The following is a 19,538-nucleotide window of genomic DNA, read 5'->3' on the forward strand; positions in this document are numbered from 1 at the left end:
ATTAAGAATATGTCTAATTAGTTTTTGAGTTGGGCGGGATATATTAGGGAGAGGTCTAGGGAGTAATGAAAAGAGCGGTGTGTCAGGAATTTGAATGTGAGTGATGGAGGATATCAACTTATGGACTTGTTGCCAGTATGAGACTATCTTGGGGCATGACCACCAAACGTGCAGCAGGGAGCCTCTGCAACCACACTCCCTCCAACACCTGTCCGAGGAGGCTGGGAATATAGTATGAAGACGCAATGGGACCAAGTACCATCTACTATATATTTTGAATGAATTTTCTTTGATTCGAACAGAGATAGAGGTTTTAGCCAGATTAGTTCTAATCTTGGTCCATTCTTTAGGATCTATAATCTCTCCTGTGTCTTTCTCCCACGTGAGTTCATGTGGTTCTTTAGGTGGAAGGCCAAATTTATTTAATAGTTGGTATAATGAGGATATGAGGCCTCTTGTTGAATTTGGGTGTTTGCAGAATGATTCTAGGGGAGAACACTGATCTGTGAGGGCAGGTCTAGGTAGGGAGTTGTAGAAGTGTCTAATTTGTAGGTACTGATAAAAAATTGAATTGGGAAAATTGTATCTTTTATTTAGCTCCGCAAATGTAGGGAAGATATTCATGCGAGCAATGTCCCATGGAAATAGAAGATGGTGGCGAGTCCAGTAATGGAAGGCTTTATGATTTATCCCTGGGGAGAAATCAGGAGAGTTCCATAATGGGACTAGCAGCGGGTATTGGGAACGAAGTTCATAGATACGTGTCACTCGATCCCAAATGGCTAATGAGAATTTAGCTGTGGGGATATGGTTTAAGAGTTTGGTTCTGTGCTGGGGCTTGGTCCAAAGCAAAGAGGAGGGTGAGTATAGGTTAAGTAGATTAGCTTCTATAAGTGTCCAGACACGCCGATTTGGGGGGAGAGTGCCAAAGGACGCATTGCACTAAATGAGTGGCTTGATAGTATTTTATTAAATTTGGTAAACCCAGGCCCCCTATGCTTTGGTGTTAGAATCAAAGCCGAAGTCGGATTCTTGGTTTACGACTGGCCCATATGAATTTTGACAGGGATTGCTGTAAGTTTTTAAGTACATGTATGGGGAGGGTCTGCCATAAATAGAGGAGGCGGGGTAATATATTCATTTTTATAGTGGCTATACGACCAAACCAGGAGACCGTAAGTTTAGACCACTGTGTAAGGTCAGCTTTTATTGTGTTGATGAGCTTTGGGAAATTAGCAGCATAAAGTTGGGAGTAAGATTTAGATAGGTATACACCTAGATATTTGAGTTGTTTAGATTGCCACCTAAATTTGAAGTTCGTTTTAAGTGTCTGAGTTTCCGCGGGCGCAATATTTAAACTCAATCTCGGATTTGTCAGCGTTAATCTTCTAGTTGGAAAGGGAGCTGTATGTGTCAATTTCTTTAATAAGATTTGGGAGCGTAATATGAGGGTTAGTCAGTGATCAGATGACATCATCAGTGTACAAAGCAATTTTATGGTCCCTAGTGGAGGTTATGTTTCATTTTTTTATACATAAAGTTATACAATTAAATACAATCTCTCTTTGGCATGAGTTTCATTTTGGGAGCATATCAGGTGTCTGTAAAACAATCTTATTATGGGTAATGTAGATGCATGTAAAATTGGTTGTTTTTTCTTCCATTCAAGGAAAGTGATCTTGTGCAGACTGTGGGGGTAAAAGCTGGGTTTCCCCAAAAAGTAATGTATTTAGTGTGGACAATGTCACAGCAATATTTTTTGGTGCTATGCGTCAAGGCCCTATGAGTTTGGATTAGTGCTTTCGGCAAGTCAAACAAGGCTGCCCTCGAATAGGGGGCGAAGAGTGCATCTTCTAAGAGTTTGTCAGTAAATTGGTTACGATCAAGGATCCAATCTGGGGCATATTTAAACAGGCCGGCTTTGGTGAAAGCAACAATGTCAGGGAAACCGATAACCCATTGGTTCATATTTAGGATAAGTCTGGTTCGAGCTAATCTAAGTTTCTTGTTCTGCCATAAAATTTCAGGAACAACAACTTTCATCCACATATCGTATCAACATATCATTAGCAAATAGTGATAATTTAGTCACAATTGCCAACCCAAATTCCTGTGCAAGAGGTGTTGTTTCTCAGTGCGATCGCTAAAGACTCTAACGTCTAGGCAAATAACAAAGGGGAGAGAGGACACCCCTATCTGGTCTCTCTTTGGACTACAAACGGCATAGTAATATGGCCATTGGCCATGACTTGTGTATATGGGTTGTTATACATTGCTAGGAAGAGCTTTACGAATGGTTTGAGAAACCCTAATTTACGGATAGTGTCAAACAGATTTTCCCAGGTTACCAGGTCTAGGCAAATGCCTTTTCAGCATCCATCGAGATTACGAGATTTCTTGAGTGCCTGAAGTCGCAATTGCCTGAAATATTGTGCTGTTTCCTGACTTAAGTCGCCGATTGCCTACCCCAGACAAATCTCGTGTGATCTCTATGTATAATTGTTGGTAGAATAATTTTCGATCTCTCAGTGAGGATTTTTGTGAAAATTTTGTAATGGAGATTGGGCGGTAAGAGCCTGGATCCATCGGATCTTGGCCTGGTGGACTTTGATTATAGCATTATTAAAGGCCAAGGGCAGTGGGTGATCTTGTGTAATTGAATTAAAGAAACAGGCCGCTTGGACCTGTAATATTTTATAAAATTCCCCAGTGTGCCATTCAGGACCTGGCCACTTAAAGGACTTCAGATGTTTTAACGTTTCAAGTACTTCCTCAACCGTAATTGGAGCAAGCAAAGTAGCTATTTGGTCCCTGGTGAGGTGGGTAATCCTTTCTTATCCCAAAAAGCAGCCTTGACATTCCCATGAATAGGCTGTTGATTGTACAGTTGGTGGTAGAAGTTCTTTAGGATATTGATAATGTCACCTCCCTTATGTTTCAATTCCCCATGGCTGTCATATAATGCTGCAATATTTACAGTGGGTCTATCCCCCTAAATATGTTTGAAAGGAGTCTCCCTGATTTACTCTCGTATTTATATCATTTAAATTTGCCTCTATTGACATAATTTTTACAGGTATGAAACTTGTGTTCTCAATGCCTTGTAAATTCTTCGCCTTTTACGTTGTTCATTAGATTAAACCTGTTGCATGGTATATGAGAACTGTTTTTTCAGGTTTTATATAGCGGCTGTAAGTTTGTTAGCCTGTGTTTGCATCAAGGGCTCCATGATTTCTTTAATGGCCCTGACAACTTCATCATATGAGATAGGGAAAAGCTGCAGCAGGAACATGGCAAGAAAGCGAAGAGTCAGCAGGTGTGTGTCTGGGTGAGATTATTTGGGTCAGTTTGTTGACCTTTAGTATTCAAATACTGTTAGGGTCACCCCTTCTTTGTCCGGTTTTGTAATGTTGCTGCTTAGACACTGCTGGTGCGCTTACAAATTTATCCATGAGGTAACTGTAGCTCCTGTTTGCTCCTTTTTTCCCTAAATCATATCAGGAAGTCTGGTTGTAATTGTGGTGTATGTTGTGATCGCGGGGGTGGTCTGGCGAGGGAGCCTTTTATATTTGAAATATATACCAAGGATGCACAGTATATAGCCTGCAGGGTAACGTGAAGCTTTGTTGTGTACTGTGGCCAAGATGGTAGAAGTTCTCTCCACTGAAATGGTAACAATTTTAAAGCACTATGGAATTTGCTGACGCTATATAAATAAATGTTAATGATGATGATGATGATGATGAATAATGGCAGATTGTATTGCCAATAATAAAAATGAACTCGCTGTGGCAATAGAGACTGGTAGTGGTGGTATTCGTCTCCTGTGGTGGCCAAGAGCCTTGACCGTTTTCTGGTGCAAAAGAATAAGCTCCATGCAGCAGTGAAATACAAAATGGCTGACAGAGCCGTACCCGGAGATAGAGGCTGGGATCCGATGTGGTAGCCAGCGGTACACACTCTGCTCTTACCTGCAACTTATCCCCCATTTTTAGGTACACGATAGGAGTCAGCACTGGCAACCTGCAAGTGGGTCCAGCACTGGTGGTGCCCGTTTTGGGAAGATTAGACTAGAGGTCCGCACAGCTGGACACGCCCACCGGAATTCTCGAGACATCATTTTACATGCCTTCCAAAGTTCACTCGTAGGAGATCAGAGAGGCTCAGGGGTTTCTTTTGTTGCCAAGATGTCCTCTAATGTCTGTTTGCTCCTGGTCTAATAGACTCATGGTGGTGTAACCTCAAAATTACATGTTTATCGTAAAAATAGTTTCAATGGAATATGTTTAATTGTACAAGTTTAGAGAACACTGCTGTAAAATATATTCTCATACTATCGGTGACATTCATGCTTCCACGCTCCTGCTTTTTTTTCATGTTCTGGCAAGCCTTTTCTCTGTGGTATTGTTTTTATTTAGTAAGCTTTATTTTTCAGTAAGCTTGATTAGTGTTATCCCATAATTCAGCAAAATTCTGGGTGGTTACCGTTGTTGTCATTTCATGATAAGCATTGTGTTGTGTTTGCACTGAAACGGATGTTTGTTGAAATGTGACCTTCTGGCTTGTGATTTGATAAGGGTTTGCATGAATAGCATTACCGTGTTTTTGATTTGACTATGTACAGATACTTGCATATGTGCAGGTGCCAAGATTTTGTTTGCTGCTGCTACTATTTAGCAATGAATGTAAACGTTATTATCTCTGTGTCAAAAAAAGTGATACAGTGGAGGAGTCTTTCTTACAAAGCTGTGGCTGCTGGAACGCCATTTTATGTTAACTCAGGGCAATTATCTTAAGCCCCATGAAAAAGATTACCAGCAGAAAGCGTTGGTATGATCCCTCCTATTTGGAACATTATATTTTGTGCAGTTTAATTTCTTTGCACCTTTTTATGGCAGGATTTGCTGTGGTGTCTGTCCTAAAACAGATTTATGCCTAAGCAGTCATTTGGCCCACCCCCCTGTCACACGCACGCACACACAGCTTCATCCAGTTATATTGTTTGTCTGATGTTTTGTTTGAACTTGTTGTTTTATTTAGTTATTTTCCGTTGTTTAATTGACCCAACTTAGCAGTAGGAAGGGTTCAGCTGGTTAGGGAGCCGGGAGGGGTCGGGGTCGTTCTATATGCCCTGAACCTTGTGGGAAAAGCTTATGCCCATCAGACATGTCTGTGTCTTACAGAGGAGGGGGGTGGAGTTATTTTTCACTTACTGTAGACTCTTTTAAGTCACAGGCGTGGAGATAAAGATGGCATTGCTCTGTTGGTGCCTATTGGTGTATTTTTTTTGTTGCACCAGATCAGCACAGTAATTAAGGCATGTCCATTATTCAAATGAGTAAACCATAAATTATCTTATGTATATGTTTTATAGAACATATACACACAATTAGTTTACAGTCTAAAATATTCAGTTATTTGAAGTTCCATACAAAATTTATACATCAGTGGTTTAAAGTGTGTCTATTCATACATACAAGTGCTAAATCTGTGCTTACTCCATTATTCCATTAGCCTGCTTTTATTTTCATTTTTTTCTTTTTAATTTGTTTTTCCTCTCCCAACTTTATCCCTTTTAGTCTTTAACCTATGTATTAGAATCCAAAAGACAAGAGGTTGAAGTGATAACAGAAGAATTAAGGGGTTTGAAAGTGGAAAAGGACACGCTGGCCCAAGAGGCAAATACGTTAATGCTAGGAAAGGAGTCGCTACTTTCAAATATTGTAGATCTGGAATCTCATATTAATGTGCTCCAACTGCAGCAAATTCAACTTTTGTCACTCAACGAAGAACTTGAAGCTACAAAAGACAGCCTTACTTGTGAGAAACAAGAGCTTGAAAGAAAATACATTGATTTAAATAGTGGCCTTCAAACATTAGCTGCTGACAAAGAACAACTGGTAGGTGAACTGGATAATGCTAAAGACGAGCTTCTGAAAATGATTTTAGACCGTGACTGCTTGCAGTCTTCTGTTACTGAAATGAGTGCTGAAATGATAGAACTTCAAAATAGCAAGGATTTATTGTTTTCAAATTATGTGGAACTTCAAAACAAAATTCTGGAAATGAAGACGCACCAGACAATGGTTGATGAAGAGAAAATTGTTCTTGCCAGGGGAAAAGATGACATCATTGCTATACTTACAAACAACACAGAAGGTCTGATGAGCAAGCAGAAAGCTCTAGAAAAAGAAATAGATGATCTAGAAGCCGGTAAAAAATTGGCATCAGATCAGTGTTTAGAACTGGACATCAAGTTGGGCACTATAATTGATGAGAAGGAGAACCTGAACAAAACTATTACAGGTATGAAATTTGAAAAGGAAGATCTTTTAGTAAAGCAAAATAAGTTAAATACAGAAATAGAAAATATGCTTCAAGACAAAGAAAAGTTTGCATTGAAACATAATTCTATAGAGATTGAACTGATTGAAGTTAAATCTCAACTGGACAAATCTGCCCAAGAAAACCTAGAGCTCATGAACAGAAGAGATGAATTGCTTGAAGCATGCGCTATGAATGAAAAGGTCAAACATGAGTTGGAGGAATATCAGAGGAAAATAATAGATCAAAACACCTCAATTAATGATAAAGATGAAATTATTCAAAAGCTTACATGGTCAAAAGAAGATCTAGAAAGGAAAGAAACGGAACTGACCAATAACATTTCTGCTCTTAAAAAAGAAAATGAGAAAATTCTAACTAGAAATCTAGAACTTGATAATAAGGTATCTGATCTAGTTGTGCAGAATGAGGAGTTAGTAAGGACAGATACAGCCCTAACTTCTGAAAGGGATGAACTTGTATTAAAACAAAATAAATTAGATGATAAAGTTAGGGATTTACTCAAAGAGAAAGAGGGGGTGATTATAAATTACAATGAGTTGACAAAAGAAATAGCAGAGGTTAGAAAAGAGCTTGACCGCTCAGAAAAGGATAACGAAGAGCTTCAACTCACCAAGGGAAGTCTAACAAAGCTGCTTGAAGAGATTAAGACCAGTAGTAGTATATCAGATTCTGAACGTCTTAATTTACTACAAGAAAAGGAGATGTTGCTTTCATCTGAGAGGAAACTGACCATTGAAATAGATGATCTTTTGAAACAAAATGATGAGCTTGTGATTAAATGTCAAAAGTCTTCAGAAGAGACTGCACTTGTCCAAGGCAAAATGATGGATGAGATTAGTAAAATAAAAAATGAAAAAGATCTAATTTCTCTGCAGCTGGCAGACTTAGAAAAACAGCTTGCTTCTGTGTCTGATGAGAAAGATACATTAAAGTCAATGATCACTGATCTACAATCTAGAGAGCAATTGGTTATTAATGAACTGAACAGCAAGTTGGCCACTATAATTGATGAGAAGGAGAAGTTAATCAAAACTATTACAGATTTGAAATTTGAAAGGGAAGATCTTTTAGTAAAGCAAAATCAGTTAAATGCAGAAATAGAAAATATGATTCAAGACACTGAAAATTTAGCATTGAAACATAATTCTATAGAGATTGAACTGATTGAAGTTAAATCTCAACTGGACAAATCTGCCCAAGAAAACCTAGAACTCATGAACAGAAGAGATGAATTGCTTGAAGCATGCGCTATGCATGAAAAGGTCAAACATGAGTTGGAGGAATATCAGAGGAAAGTAATAGATAAAAACACCTCAATTAATGAAAAAGATGAAATTATTCAAAAGCTTACATGGTCAAAAGAAGATCTAGAAAGGAAAGAAACGGAACTGACCAATAACATTTCTGGTCTTACAAAAGAAAATGAGAAAATTCTAACTAGAAATCTAGAACTGGATAATAAGGTATCTGATCTAGTTGTGCAGAATGAGGAGTTAGTAAGGACAGATACAGCCCTAACTTCTGAAAGGGATGAACTTGTATTAAAACAAAATAAATTAGATGATAAAGTTAGGGATTTACTCAAAGAGAAAGAGGGGGTGATTATAAATTACAATGCGTTGACAAAAGAAATAGCAGAGGTTAGAAAAGAGCTTGACCGCTCAGAAAAGGACAACGAAGAGCTTCAACTCACCAAGAAAAGTCTAACGAAGCTGCTTGAAGAGATTAAGACCAGTAGTAGTATATCAGATTCTGAACGTCTTAATTTACTACAAGAAAAGGAGATGTTGCTTTCATCTGAGAGGAAACTGACCATTGAAATAGATGATCTTTTGAAACAAAATGATGAGCTTGTGATTAAATGTCAAAAGTCTTCAGAAGAGACTACATTTGTCCAAGGCAAAATGATGGATGAGATTAGTAAATTAAAAAATGAAAAAGATCTAATTTCTCTGCAGCTGGCAGACTTGGAAAAACAGTTTGGGTCTGTGTCCGATGACAAAGATACATTGAAGTCAATGATCACTGATCTACAATCTAGAGAGCAATTGGTTACTAATGAACTGAACAGCAAGTTGGCCACTATAATTGATGAGAAGGAGAAGTTAATCAAAACTATTGCAGATTTGAAATTTGAAAGGGAAGATCTTTTAGTAAAGCAAAATCAGTTAAATGCAGAAATAGAAAATATGATTCAAGACACTGAAAATTTAGCATTGAAACATAATTCTATAGAGATTGAACTGATTGAAGTTAAATCTCAACTGGACAAATCTGCCCAAGAAAACCTAGAGCTCATGAACAGAAGAGATGAATTGCTTGAAGCATGCGCTATGCATGAAAAGGTCAAACATGAGTTGGAGGAACATCAGAGGACAATAATAGATCAAAACACCTCAATTAATGAAAAAGATGAAATTATTCAAAAGCTTACATGGTCAAAAGAAGATCTGGAAAGGAAAGAAACGGAACTGACCAATAACATTTCTGCTCTTACAAAAGAAAATGAGAAAATTCTAACTAGAAATCTAGAACTTGATAATAAGGTATCTGATCTAGTTGTGCAGAATGAGGAGTTAGTAAGGACAGATACATCCCTAACTTCTGAAAGGGATGAACTTGTATTAAAACAAAATAAATTAGATGATAAAGTTAGGGATTTACTCAAAGAGAAAGAGGGGGTGATTATAAATTACAATGCGTTGACAAAAGAAATAGCAGAGGTTAGAAAAGAGCTTGACCGCTCAGAAAAGGATAACGAAGAGCTTCAACTCACCAAGAAAAGTCTAACGAAGCTGCTTGAAGATATTAAGACCAGAAGTAGTATATTAGATTCTGAACGTCTTAATTTACTACAAGAAAAGGAGATGTTGCTTTCATCTGAGAGGAAACTGACCATTGAAATAGATGATCTTTTGAAACAAAATGATGAGCTTGTGATTAAATGTCAAAAGTCTTCAGAAGAGACTACATTTGTCCAAGGCAAAATGATGGATGAGATTAGTAAATTAAAAAATGAAAAAGATCTAATTTCTCTGCAGCTGGCAGACTTGGAAAAACAGTTTGGGTCTGTGTCCGATGACAAAGATACATTGAAGTCAATGATCACTGATCTACAATCTAGAGAGCAATTGGTTACTAATGAACTGAACAGCAAGTTGGCCACTATAATTGATGAGAAGGAGAAGTTAATCAAAACTATTGCAGATTTGAAATTTGAAAGGGAAGATCTTTTAGTAAAGCAAAATCAGTTAAATGCAGAAATAGAAAATATGATTCAAGACACAGAAAATTTAGCATTGAAACAGAATTCTATAGAGATTGAACTGATTGAAGTTAAATCTCAACTGGACAAATCTGCCCAAGAAAACCTAGAGCTCATGAACAGAAGAGATGAATTGCTTGAAGCATGCGCTATGCATGAAAAGGTCAAACATGAGTTGGAGGAACATCAGAGGAAAATAATAGATCAAAACACCTCAATTAATGAAAAAGATGAAATTATTCAAAAGCTTACATGGTCAAAAGAAGATCTGGAAAGGAAAGAAACGGAACTGACCAATAACATTTCTGCTCTTACAAAAGAAAATGAGAAAATTCTAACTAGAAATCTAGAACTTGATAATAAGGTATCTGATCTAGTTGTGCAGAATGAGGAGTTAGTAAGGACAGATACATCCCTAACTTCTGAAAGGGATGAACTTGTATTAAAACAAAATAAATTAGATGATAAAGTTAGGGATTTACTCAAAGAGAAAGAGGGGGTGATTATAAATTACAATGCGTTGACAAAAGAAATAGCAGAGGTTAGAAAAGAGCTTGACCGCTCAGAAAAGGATAACGAAGAGCTTCAACTCACCAAGAAAAGTCTAACGAAGCTGCTTGAAGATATTAAGACCAGAAGTAGTATATTAGATTCTGAACGTCTTAATTTACTACAAGAAAAGGAGATGTTGCTTTCATCTGAGAGGAAACTGACCATTGAAATAGATGATCTTTTGAAACAAAATGATGAGCTTGTGATTAAATGTCAAAAGTCTTCAGAAGAGACTACATTTGTCCAAGGCAAAATGATGGATGAGATTAGTAAATTAAAAAATGAAAAAGATCTAATTTCTCTGCAGCTGGCAGACTTCGTAAAACAACTTGGTTCTGTGTCCGACGAGAAAGATGCGTTTAAGTCAATGAACACTGAGCTACAATCTAGAGAGCAATTGGTTACTAATGAACTTGTCAGCATTAAAGTCAAGTTGGAATGTTCAGAATCGTCAAACATTGTATTGTCTCAGGAGAAGGATAGTCTGTTAGTGGAGATTGCATCTTTAAATGTTAATATCATGGAAGCAATGAAGCAAGTTGATGAACTGACCAAAACTAATGAAAGTCTTTCATTATTACTGGAACAAACTAAGAAAGACAAGTCCACTCTGGAATTGGATCACCAAAGTAACTTGGTGAATAAACAGACTTTGCTTGAGGAATATCATAAATGCTGCCATGACAAAGATGTGTTGATGAAAGATAGAGACAGCTTACAAGAAAAATGCATTGAACTTAATACAGGTTTTAAAAATTTTGAGCAAAGGTTAGCTGAAGAGAGAGAAACGTTTAAAAGTGAAACTGATCGTCTACAGCTAAACTGCACAGAACTTCAGAATAGCTTAGATAATGTTATGGATGAAAAGGAACAGATATTCCTTCAAAGTAAGGAGCTTCAGTGTAAGTATGAAAGACTTCTAGAGCAGAAGGAGAATGTAGAGAATATGTTGCACACTCTTACCCAGGAAAAGATGACGTTAGAACTCCAGAACAGTAGTCTTTCATCTAACTTGGAAGATCTTAATAATGACATTGTTTCCTTAAGAAAATCAAAGGAAGAGCTTCATGACTTGTATAAGAGTGTTTCCAACATCTTGGAAGATATTCGTAGTCGAAAGGAAATCTCCGAAAGGGAAATGGAAAAACTACATCAGGAAAGGTCTCATTTGGTAGCTGTACAAATAGACCTAGAACGAACAAACACAACCATTGAACAAGAAAAAAAAGCTGCTATGGAGAATTGTGACAGGCTATCTGAGGAAGTGGTTGCACTAGCTAAAAACAACCATGAAGCTTCAGGTCTTGCTGAGCAGCTAGAAATCCAATGCCAGGCATTGCAGAGGGAAAAAGAGGAGTTGGTGTTGAAGTTTAATGAACTTCAGACTCAACAGAACCACAAAGAAGCACAAATACACGAGGTATCAAACTTGTTAAGTGAACTAAAACTACTAACACTGAGCACTCCTTTCTAGAAATAGCAAGAGTGTCACTGGCACATGCATGCTTTTTCACTTCACTGTGACATGTTAGAGGAATTGTAATTGTTGTTAATTGACACGTAATTTTTTATTCTTTGTTGTGAAGGAAACTGTGCATAAAAATCACTTTAAGTTTTAGTTAGGGTGTGGAATTTAATCTGATTTCATATCACCCAATTAGATTAAAGGTATGACATAAAAGATTAAGAGTAGCCAAAATGGATATGTTGACTGTTCAGTAACCTTTATTCACAGTTATCTTTACTTGTTGACAACATTTTTTCCAATCCCAAATAACATGTATGGAAGTAGCCTAAAGCATGATACTAAGGCTTCAATTTTTTTTTTAATCTTGATTGAATCACAAATTATTATTCTTAGCTCTGCGTGGCCTTGTGATGTTTTTTATGTTTTTATTTACTAGCATTGCCCAGAGGTGCTCAGTTTTCCTAAAACTAGCATCCAATCAGTATTTGCATTGGCCCATTTGCAGTTGAAAGAAACGGAATGTCTTTTAGCCATGCTTTTTAGTACAGTTTTGCACCTTTGAACAATGTTATTAAATAACTGACTTTTTTTTTTCTCTTTTTCCCAAAAGGACACTCGCCACTCCCACTTGTATTAAAGCACCTAGGATAAATTTAAGCTGTATGGTGTTCAAACCATGTTGGTAACTATTGAAAGTAAAGTGTTTAGGTTGCCCCTTTACAGACACTGACTGCTACTTTCATTGACTGTAGCTAATATAATTAATTACTCCAATAATTGGGATATTCTTTTGCTTAAATGCTTTGGCTGGTGGAGTGTGAGTTTGAGGATTTGAAGGATATAGTGTATAGACTAATGGCTTATCACTGAAACATCCCCTCACTTCAGGATGGCAAAGCTTCAACACTCTAGGGCCTGTTGGTGCATTGTTCATTTCGACAAGGATAGATCAGAAAGTTTGGCATGTTTCTTTTCTCCCCCTCCCCTGCAGCCCTACCGTGCATTTCAGATTGTGATAGAATAATAGGCTGTATGTGGGTGTCCTTTTTGAGTTATTATGTTTCGTTAATCTAGTGGGGGGTATTTTGTTTACATTTCTAAATGCTGCTTTTTCCCTCACTGAAAGTTTATGTTTCAGACATACACTGAGACCAACAGGGAACAATTTCTTAGGTACACTAATGGTGTATTCTGCAAAACTTGCCACGATCACACCTTTAAACGAGCCACTGTTAAATGAGTAGTAAATAGACTTTTCCACCTGCCTTGACTAATGATCATTGCTGTTAAATGTAGGTTTCTCAGATTGCAGAAGAATCCTGTCAGAAACTTGAACAGATAACTTCAGAAAAAAATGCACTACTCAAAGAAAGGGCTGAGTCCGTCACTGCGATGGAAGAACTGCGGAAACTTCACAAGGGACTGCAGAAAGAAGTAATTAATTTTTGTGTAGTAAACTCTTACAGGATGGGTTTTTTTCAGCGCGTTTTTTGATTCTTCTGGCATTGACTATTGTTGATTGGTTTTATTGGGCATATCAGAATATTTTGACATGCTTAAGAAGTCTCATTTCTTGTTTTGACAATGTGGATCTGTTAAAATACAGCAAAATTATCTTTATGATGGGAGAAGTGTAGTGCGATCTAAATGCTAATAGGCTCGTTTTAAAGGTTATAAATAATATTGTAGGTTTACTCGAATGCATACCAAATAGAGTAATAACATTTAGAATGCTGTAGGATTAGCTGTTGCGTAGTAATCCTGAGCATTACTAAGCAATAAACCGAGGATTAAGCCTTCAAGCTTCAGAGAGATAAGCACAGAAATACAGTTGCAAAATATATGCCTGCATGTTTTCCATTAAGAAAAACATCTCTTTGGATTCCCTTTTATTTAGGTGTGTAAGTATTGGAGATGTATTTGTTTTAATGGCTGTCTATTTATCCTAGCTGGATTACCTTAAAGAGCAGCATACATCAGTTGCTGAACAGATGAACAAGACGAACGGACTTCTGAAAGGAGAATGTATGAAAACAGAAACTCTCAAGAAAGAATTGTAAGTTGTTTTTTGGGGGTTTTTTCCCCCCTTTCATATCTTAGAGGATGAAAACTAGAAAACACGGTATTTTTCTTTTAATGGAAAACCACAACAGTTTGCTTCATTTAGGTCATTGTTAAACTAAAACAGATAGAAACCTATCCCCAGTTATCCTGTTAACTTCTCATAATTCCAACTCCTGAATAAAATTAAGTATTGAATTTTAAGATTTAGAGATGCCTTTAATTTATATATTCGGTCTGGTATTGTCTGAATCCTGCACCAACAGCTTGCAGAGTTGGATGTAGTTAAAGCTCCCTAATAAATACTAGCAGCAATGCATTTAGGATGCTCATGTCACACAGGCTCCAGGAAAGGCCTTAATGCATTTTTGTTTGTCAATGGTGAGCAGCACAGTCATATCTTTGTATCCTCACACTGTCATCTAGTAAAAGGTACACCGATGACAGCCACATGCTGGTTTTCCTGTATCCCTGCGATATACAGAACTGGCAAATCAATTTAGTTTGCCAACATAAAATGGCAGTGTGTGAGAGGAGGACCAATCACAAGCCCCATCCCTGGGGCTACGGCAAGGGGTGCAGGAGCCATGCATTACCATACTCTACTCAGTGGTAATGTAGCCTTAAGTAAAAATGTTATGATTCTAATGCAGATAAGAAGTGTTGCTGCTGAAATTGGCTACACAGTCTGAGGTATTTAGTAACCTGTCAATGGATTTCAGCTCCATCTAGCACTATGCGTTTATTCATCTTCTACAACAATGTAATTTCACTTTGTATATAATTGAGCAATAATATTTTACACATTTTCAAAAGCAATAGCAATCTTACTTCAAACTACCTGTAGGAAAGCAATTTTGGTTGTCTTACTCATTTTAACACAAATATACCCCCGTAGATGACGTGTTATTTTGCATAGTACATGCCCCATTATTAATATAGGTTGGATTACTCTAACTTTGGTTTGGCATTCTGCCGAGGAATTGGGCAACTTGTTGAAATATGGATTGTGGAGAAAAATTCATAATAATGACCTACAGTAGAGGCTTACCTAGTTGAGCTAAATAAATAAATTTGCAAGCAAGGCCTGCATATACTCTGAAACCCTATCTTTGTCGTTAAATTCCTCCAAAAAGTGTATGCAAAATTCTAAATATAGTAAATCTACCTAGGTCTTCATAATTTCCTAGCATGAATTACCATGGAAAGTCCTTAAATCCTACTTGGTATAGTTAAGACAAACCTTGCACACAAAAAGCTTTTGATTGACTCCCCAAATCAGGGTAGGGTTCATGAACTTCACCCATAACTAAATATTTTGTTTTGTTTGGAGTTACTCTTACATCTTTATATGCATGTAAACAGCCATGCACTATGAACTAGACCAACATTGTTTATAGTACCACAAATGTAGTACATTTAATATGGTGTAGTGTATCTGTTTTACTGTATTGGGTATTCAATGGAAGGCAATTTTTCTCACAATTTGCTATCAGTCCAATCATAAAAATCCCTGTGTTGTCCAGGGAACATAGGGAGAAACAGCTTTAAGGACAAGAGTGCACACAAATGGTGATCCTCCATTGTAGATAACAGATGTGTGTAAATCATCTGATAATCTTGGACCTAGATAATGAATTACCTGGGCTGCAGTGGTCCACTTTCTTAATATCAAGTTGGATCTGACATTGTATTGTGAATAAGAGAATACAAGTACAAGTTCTTTCTTGTATGAGTATTTATCTGGGCCTTGTTTTGTTACCTTGGTATTTAATGCATCTGTCTCATATGTGCTATGTTCCAGATTATTTAATCACATGATAACGATGTATTTTTTGAGCTGTGAACACGATTCTATCCCACAGTTTCCTTGCCCGTCGTGTTTCCATAGTAACTCTGCTCTCATTGTCCTTGCAGGGAAGAGCTGAGGCAGGCAGCTGAGCACAAGTCCCAGCAGTTTGCAGCTCTGCAGGAGGAGAACCTCAAACTTGCAGAGGAGCTTGGAAGGAGCAAAGAGGAGGTCTCAACTAACCAAAAGGTTGGTAAACCTATATTTACCGTCTACTGACGTTTTAAATAGTTTTTCCTTTAACACAGCAAACTGATTTGAAACAAATTATATAATTATCATCTCCTACATTTTACTTATAATATATGTGGAACACCTAATGTAACTAATTTCCACATATGTTAATAACCTTGCTGAACTATTTACCACTCGAGGCCTGTAATATATAGTGTGTTATGGCAGAGAAAGAGTTGAAGATTAGTTTGCTTCATTAAGTGGAGTTAGGAATGTGCGTCTATACACTTTGTACAGAAAAATGTTTAAAGAAATCCACAGTTGCTTTATCTGATTTGCAGTGATTTAGTCAGTGAATACAGTTTAGTTTCAGAATCCGTGTTAACCATCAGTTCTCTTTTTATGAACACTTTCCTGATCAGAAACATTTTATTTAATGTAATGTTGCTGTGAGATTTTGAGGTATAGCAATTCGTCGCTATAGAAACTGTCTACTTCACGTGATTGTACGAAAAAGCCCTAATTCCCTTGAAAAGAAATTCTCACATAATTGTTTAATTTAAATGCTTGAATAAGTACATAGCAGCTTCAACTCTATGTCCTATTTACATTAAGCTTTAGTTGAACTAAAGATATTTTCACAGGTTTTCACATTCAATAATCGGGTTTTCTTTGCAACATTTTAAGAATGATGTATTGTAGTTTTTTGTTTTTTTTAAAGACTTTCTTTATAGGTTTAGATAGAACTATTTAAATCTAAGCTACTAATTGTTATGTGCAATAATATACATTTAAGGTAGTTCTTAGTGGGTTTTAATCCAACATCTTTTAATACAAATGAAAATAAACTTCTTTGCTCTTAAAAGCTTACAGTTCATTTATTTGTGTACCCATGAAAAAAAATCATATCTGGCATAATGACACAATTTAAGGTAGATGTGTAACAATCCATACTGCTTTATTTGTCTATAGCGGTACACTATATTTTCTTGTCTGATATTCATCTCTGAAAGAACAGGCTGCCTATGTGTGGGTGTATGCATTTGGCGGTGGGAGCTGCTATTTTTGGCATGTAGTGTAGGCTTTTAAAAGGTGACAACAGTAGTTTGCAGAGATCCTTGTGATTTACAAAGTGGTGCATTATTCTGAAATGTCATTTAAATATTACTTTACAAAGCAGACTCTTTAAAACTACAGTTTATTTAGCTTCATGTTGTTGGCAGTCTATAAATTATATATGTATTGTAACGTTTACTACATTTTATTTTTTTTCAAAACATTTTTATTGAAGAAGTTCAGATACATATAATGCAATACTATTTGTTTCATATAGAAATTCAGTTTCAGATACAATCGACATACATGTACATATATATTATTACATATTGTATGAGCACAGTTAGGGAGATTCATCAGTATTAGACCACAATTTTCTCAAATGCACATGTTCCCAACGTTGACAGATTATGGGGTCTCAGCATGACTGACTTGATCATTTTATAAAACACTATAAGGATCCATAGATTGTAAGCTTGCGAGCAGGGCCTTCTCACCTCTTTGTCTGTTTTACCCAGTTTGTTTATTAGTTTATTACGTTTGTCCCCAATTGTAAAGCGCTACGGAATATGTTGGCGCTATATAAATAAATGATGATGATGATGATGATGATAATAATAGTAGCAATGACAATGACCATACCATCATCCCCCAAGAACGGGAGCGGACAAAGCACTCCGATCCCACAATCTCATAGCCAATCATTACCAAATATAACAAAACATCAAGACGTGGACAGACCTGCTTTATTGTCCTGTATAAGGATTGGAGGTTCTTGAAGTTACTACATTTTTTTAAAATAAAATGTAATACTGCAGGTATCTCTAGTAATTATATTTGCTTCTGTGTGCTCATTACCATGTTTTTTCATATATTGCACGTAAAGTCAAAATACACATTTATACACACAAAATGCACCATTCACAGCCGAGAGCTAAGCAACAAATATGTATCCAAGATATCCACATCCACAGTTTACTATTGCAAAATACATCTCTTAAAATTGTGTTCATAAAAACAGTAAATTAATTTGAACCGTTTAATTGCAGTACACCCTTCATAACCTACCTTATAATTCATGTTCATGTAACTGGTTTCCTTTCTGCCTACCATTATATTAAATAACTATATATTAGGTTAGTGTCTATCTGGATAATACCTATTAGCTATTTCCTAGTAAGGATATGGATGGGGGAAATTACACCTTACAAGCTCAAGTTTAACTCAACCTAGTTGGTAGATAACAACTTCATCTCTAGTAATTATAGCATGCCAGAGTTGACCTAAAATGTGTCCCAAAAAATGAGTATTGCAGAATTAATTTTATTTTTTGTATTTTTTTATAGCTTGAAGAAGAGCGGTCCGTTTTAAATAATCAGCTGCTAGAGATGAAAAAAAGGTATTTTTTATACTTTCAAACTGTTAATCCTGCCAGACTATATCCACATGCTTAAATAACATTGTGACAGAATAAAATATGTTAGAATAGAGGGTTGGTCTATATTGCAGTTGTTAATGAATGAGTTGATCTTTCATAATAAACCTGTTTTCTGTAACCAACTTAGGGGTATATTCAATTGTCCGAAAGTTCAGCGGCGTTAAAACGATTATAGTTAATACGGTAAATTCCAGCGAGTAAATTACCGTATTAACTGTGTTTCCGCACACGATTACCGTAATAACGGTAATCGTGCACGGACTGTGGGATTTTCGGCGTATTCAATTGTTGCTCCGGCCGCCGGAAGAACGAGCGCGTTAAAACTATTACCGTTTATACGGTAATTACTCGCTGAATTTCATGGAGCTGCGAGATAAAATTCAGCGAACAAACTACCGTATTAACGGTTTTTACGCGCAAGTTTACCGTATAAACGGTAATAGTTTTAACGCGCTCATTTTTTGCGGTCCGGAGCAACAATTGAATACCCCCCTTAGTGTCAAATATTTTTTAACCTAGTGCTAAATTGAATTAGTCCCAGCACAAATAAAATTATACTGACTCTCCATTTTTATAGAGGCCAATAGAAAGTTTCTACATTGTCATTTCTTCCAGTATACTAGTCATCCAAGGAACTGAACTATGACTTAGAGAAAGGGGGCTAATACTGTAGACACTGAGCTCTGTTACTTAGACATTGACACACAGAAGTTGGCTCCGTGAAATACTCTTTGCTGCTGTTAATATTTTTAATGCTCTGATCGACTGCAGGGTTATTCTAGCCCTTCCGCCTTTTATCCTGCTTGTTCCTGTGTACCCATTAGTATTAGTTTTGTCACTTCTGCAAATAAACACTTTTCACACATATGGTGGATAAGTGATACACAGGTTGTGACAGCAGCCTGTGAGTGATATTTGGGTGACAGAACATTATATACACTTGTCCTTTATTTGGTTTCTAAATGTGATTATGTCACTCTTCCTTTTCCCGATCTGTTGGAATAGTGCATTGCTCAGATGCTTTGGATAGATTAACAAATGGCCAATAGTTTTCATGTGTTTTGTTCCATTTTTGTTTTTTGAACAGATCCTATTTAGAATTGTGTAGCTAATAGTTGGCATTAACCGGAGTGATTTCCCAAAGGGGTCTTGCACTATTGAAAACCAGTTTAAAAATAATTGCCCAAAATATAATTTAAATTTAGTTTTTATTGGTCATTAACCAATACTTTTTATAACACAAAATCACCCCTAGAATAAACAGTACTTTACCCTCTCAAAGTTTTTCTGATTATATTTGTATAGTGTGTATGGCACTTTACCAATG

General features: G+C 36.6%; 1 protein-coding gene across 2 annotated transcripts in view; it reads left to right on the top strand.

Annotated features, from left to right (window-relative positions):
* Positions 1–19,538, top strand: part of CLIP1 (CAP-Gly domain containing linker protein 1) — a 90,626-nt gene that overhangs the window by 58,102 nt on the left and 12,986 nt on the right. The window contains exons 18-22 of one of the 2 annotated variants that reach the window (XM_075177888.1): positions 5,580–11,585; positions 12,930–13,067; positions 13,583–13,689; positions 15,612–15,732; positions 18,120–18,172. In XM_075177888.1, coding sequence (XP_075033989.1) covers positions 5,580–11,585; positions 12,930–13,067; positions 13,583–13,689; positions 15,612–15,732; positions 18,120–18,172 — 6,425 coding nt within the window. The remainder of the gene's footprint in view (positions 1–5,579; positions 11,586–12,929; positions 13,068–13,582; positions 13,690–15,611; positions 15,733–18,119; positions 18,173–19,538) is intronic. The other variant, XM_075177879.1, reaches the window with a different exon arrangement.

The sequence above is a fragment of the Mixophyes fleayi genome, chromosome 1 (genome assembly GCF_038048845.1).
Source record: "Mixophyes fleayi isolate aMixFle1 chromosome 1, aMixFle1.hap1, whole genome shotgun sequence".
NCBI classification, from domain to species: Eukaryota; Metazoa; Chordata; class Amphibia; order Anura; family Limnodynastidae; genus Mixophyes; species Mixophyes fleayi.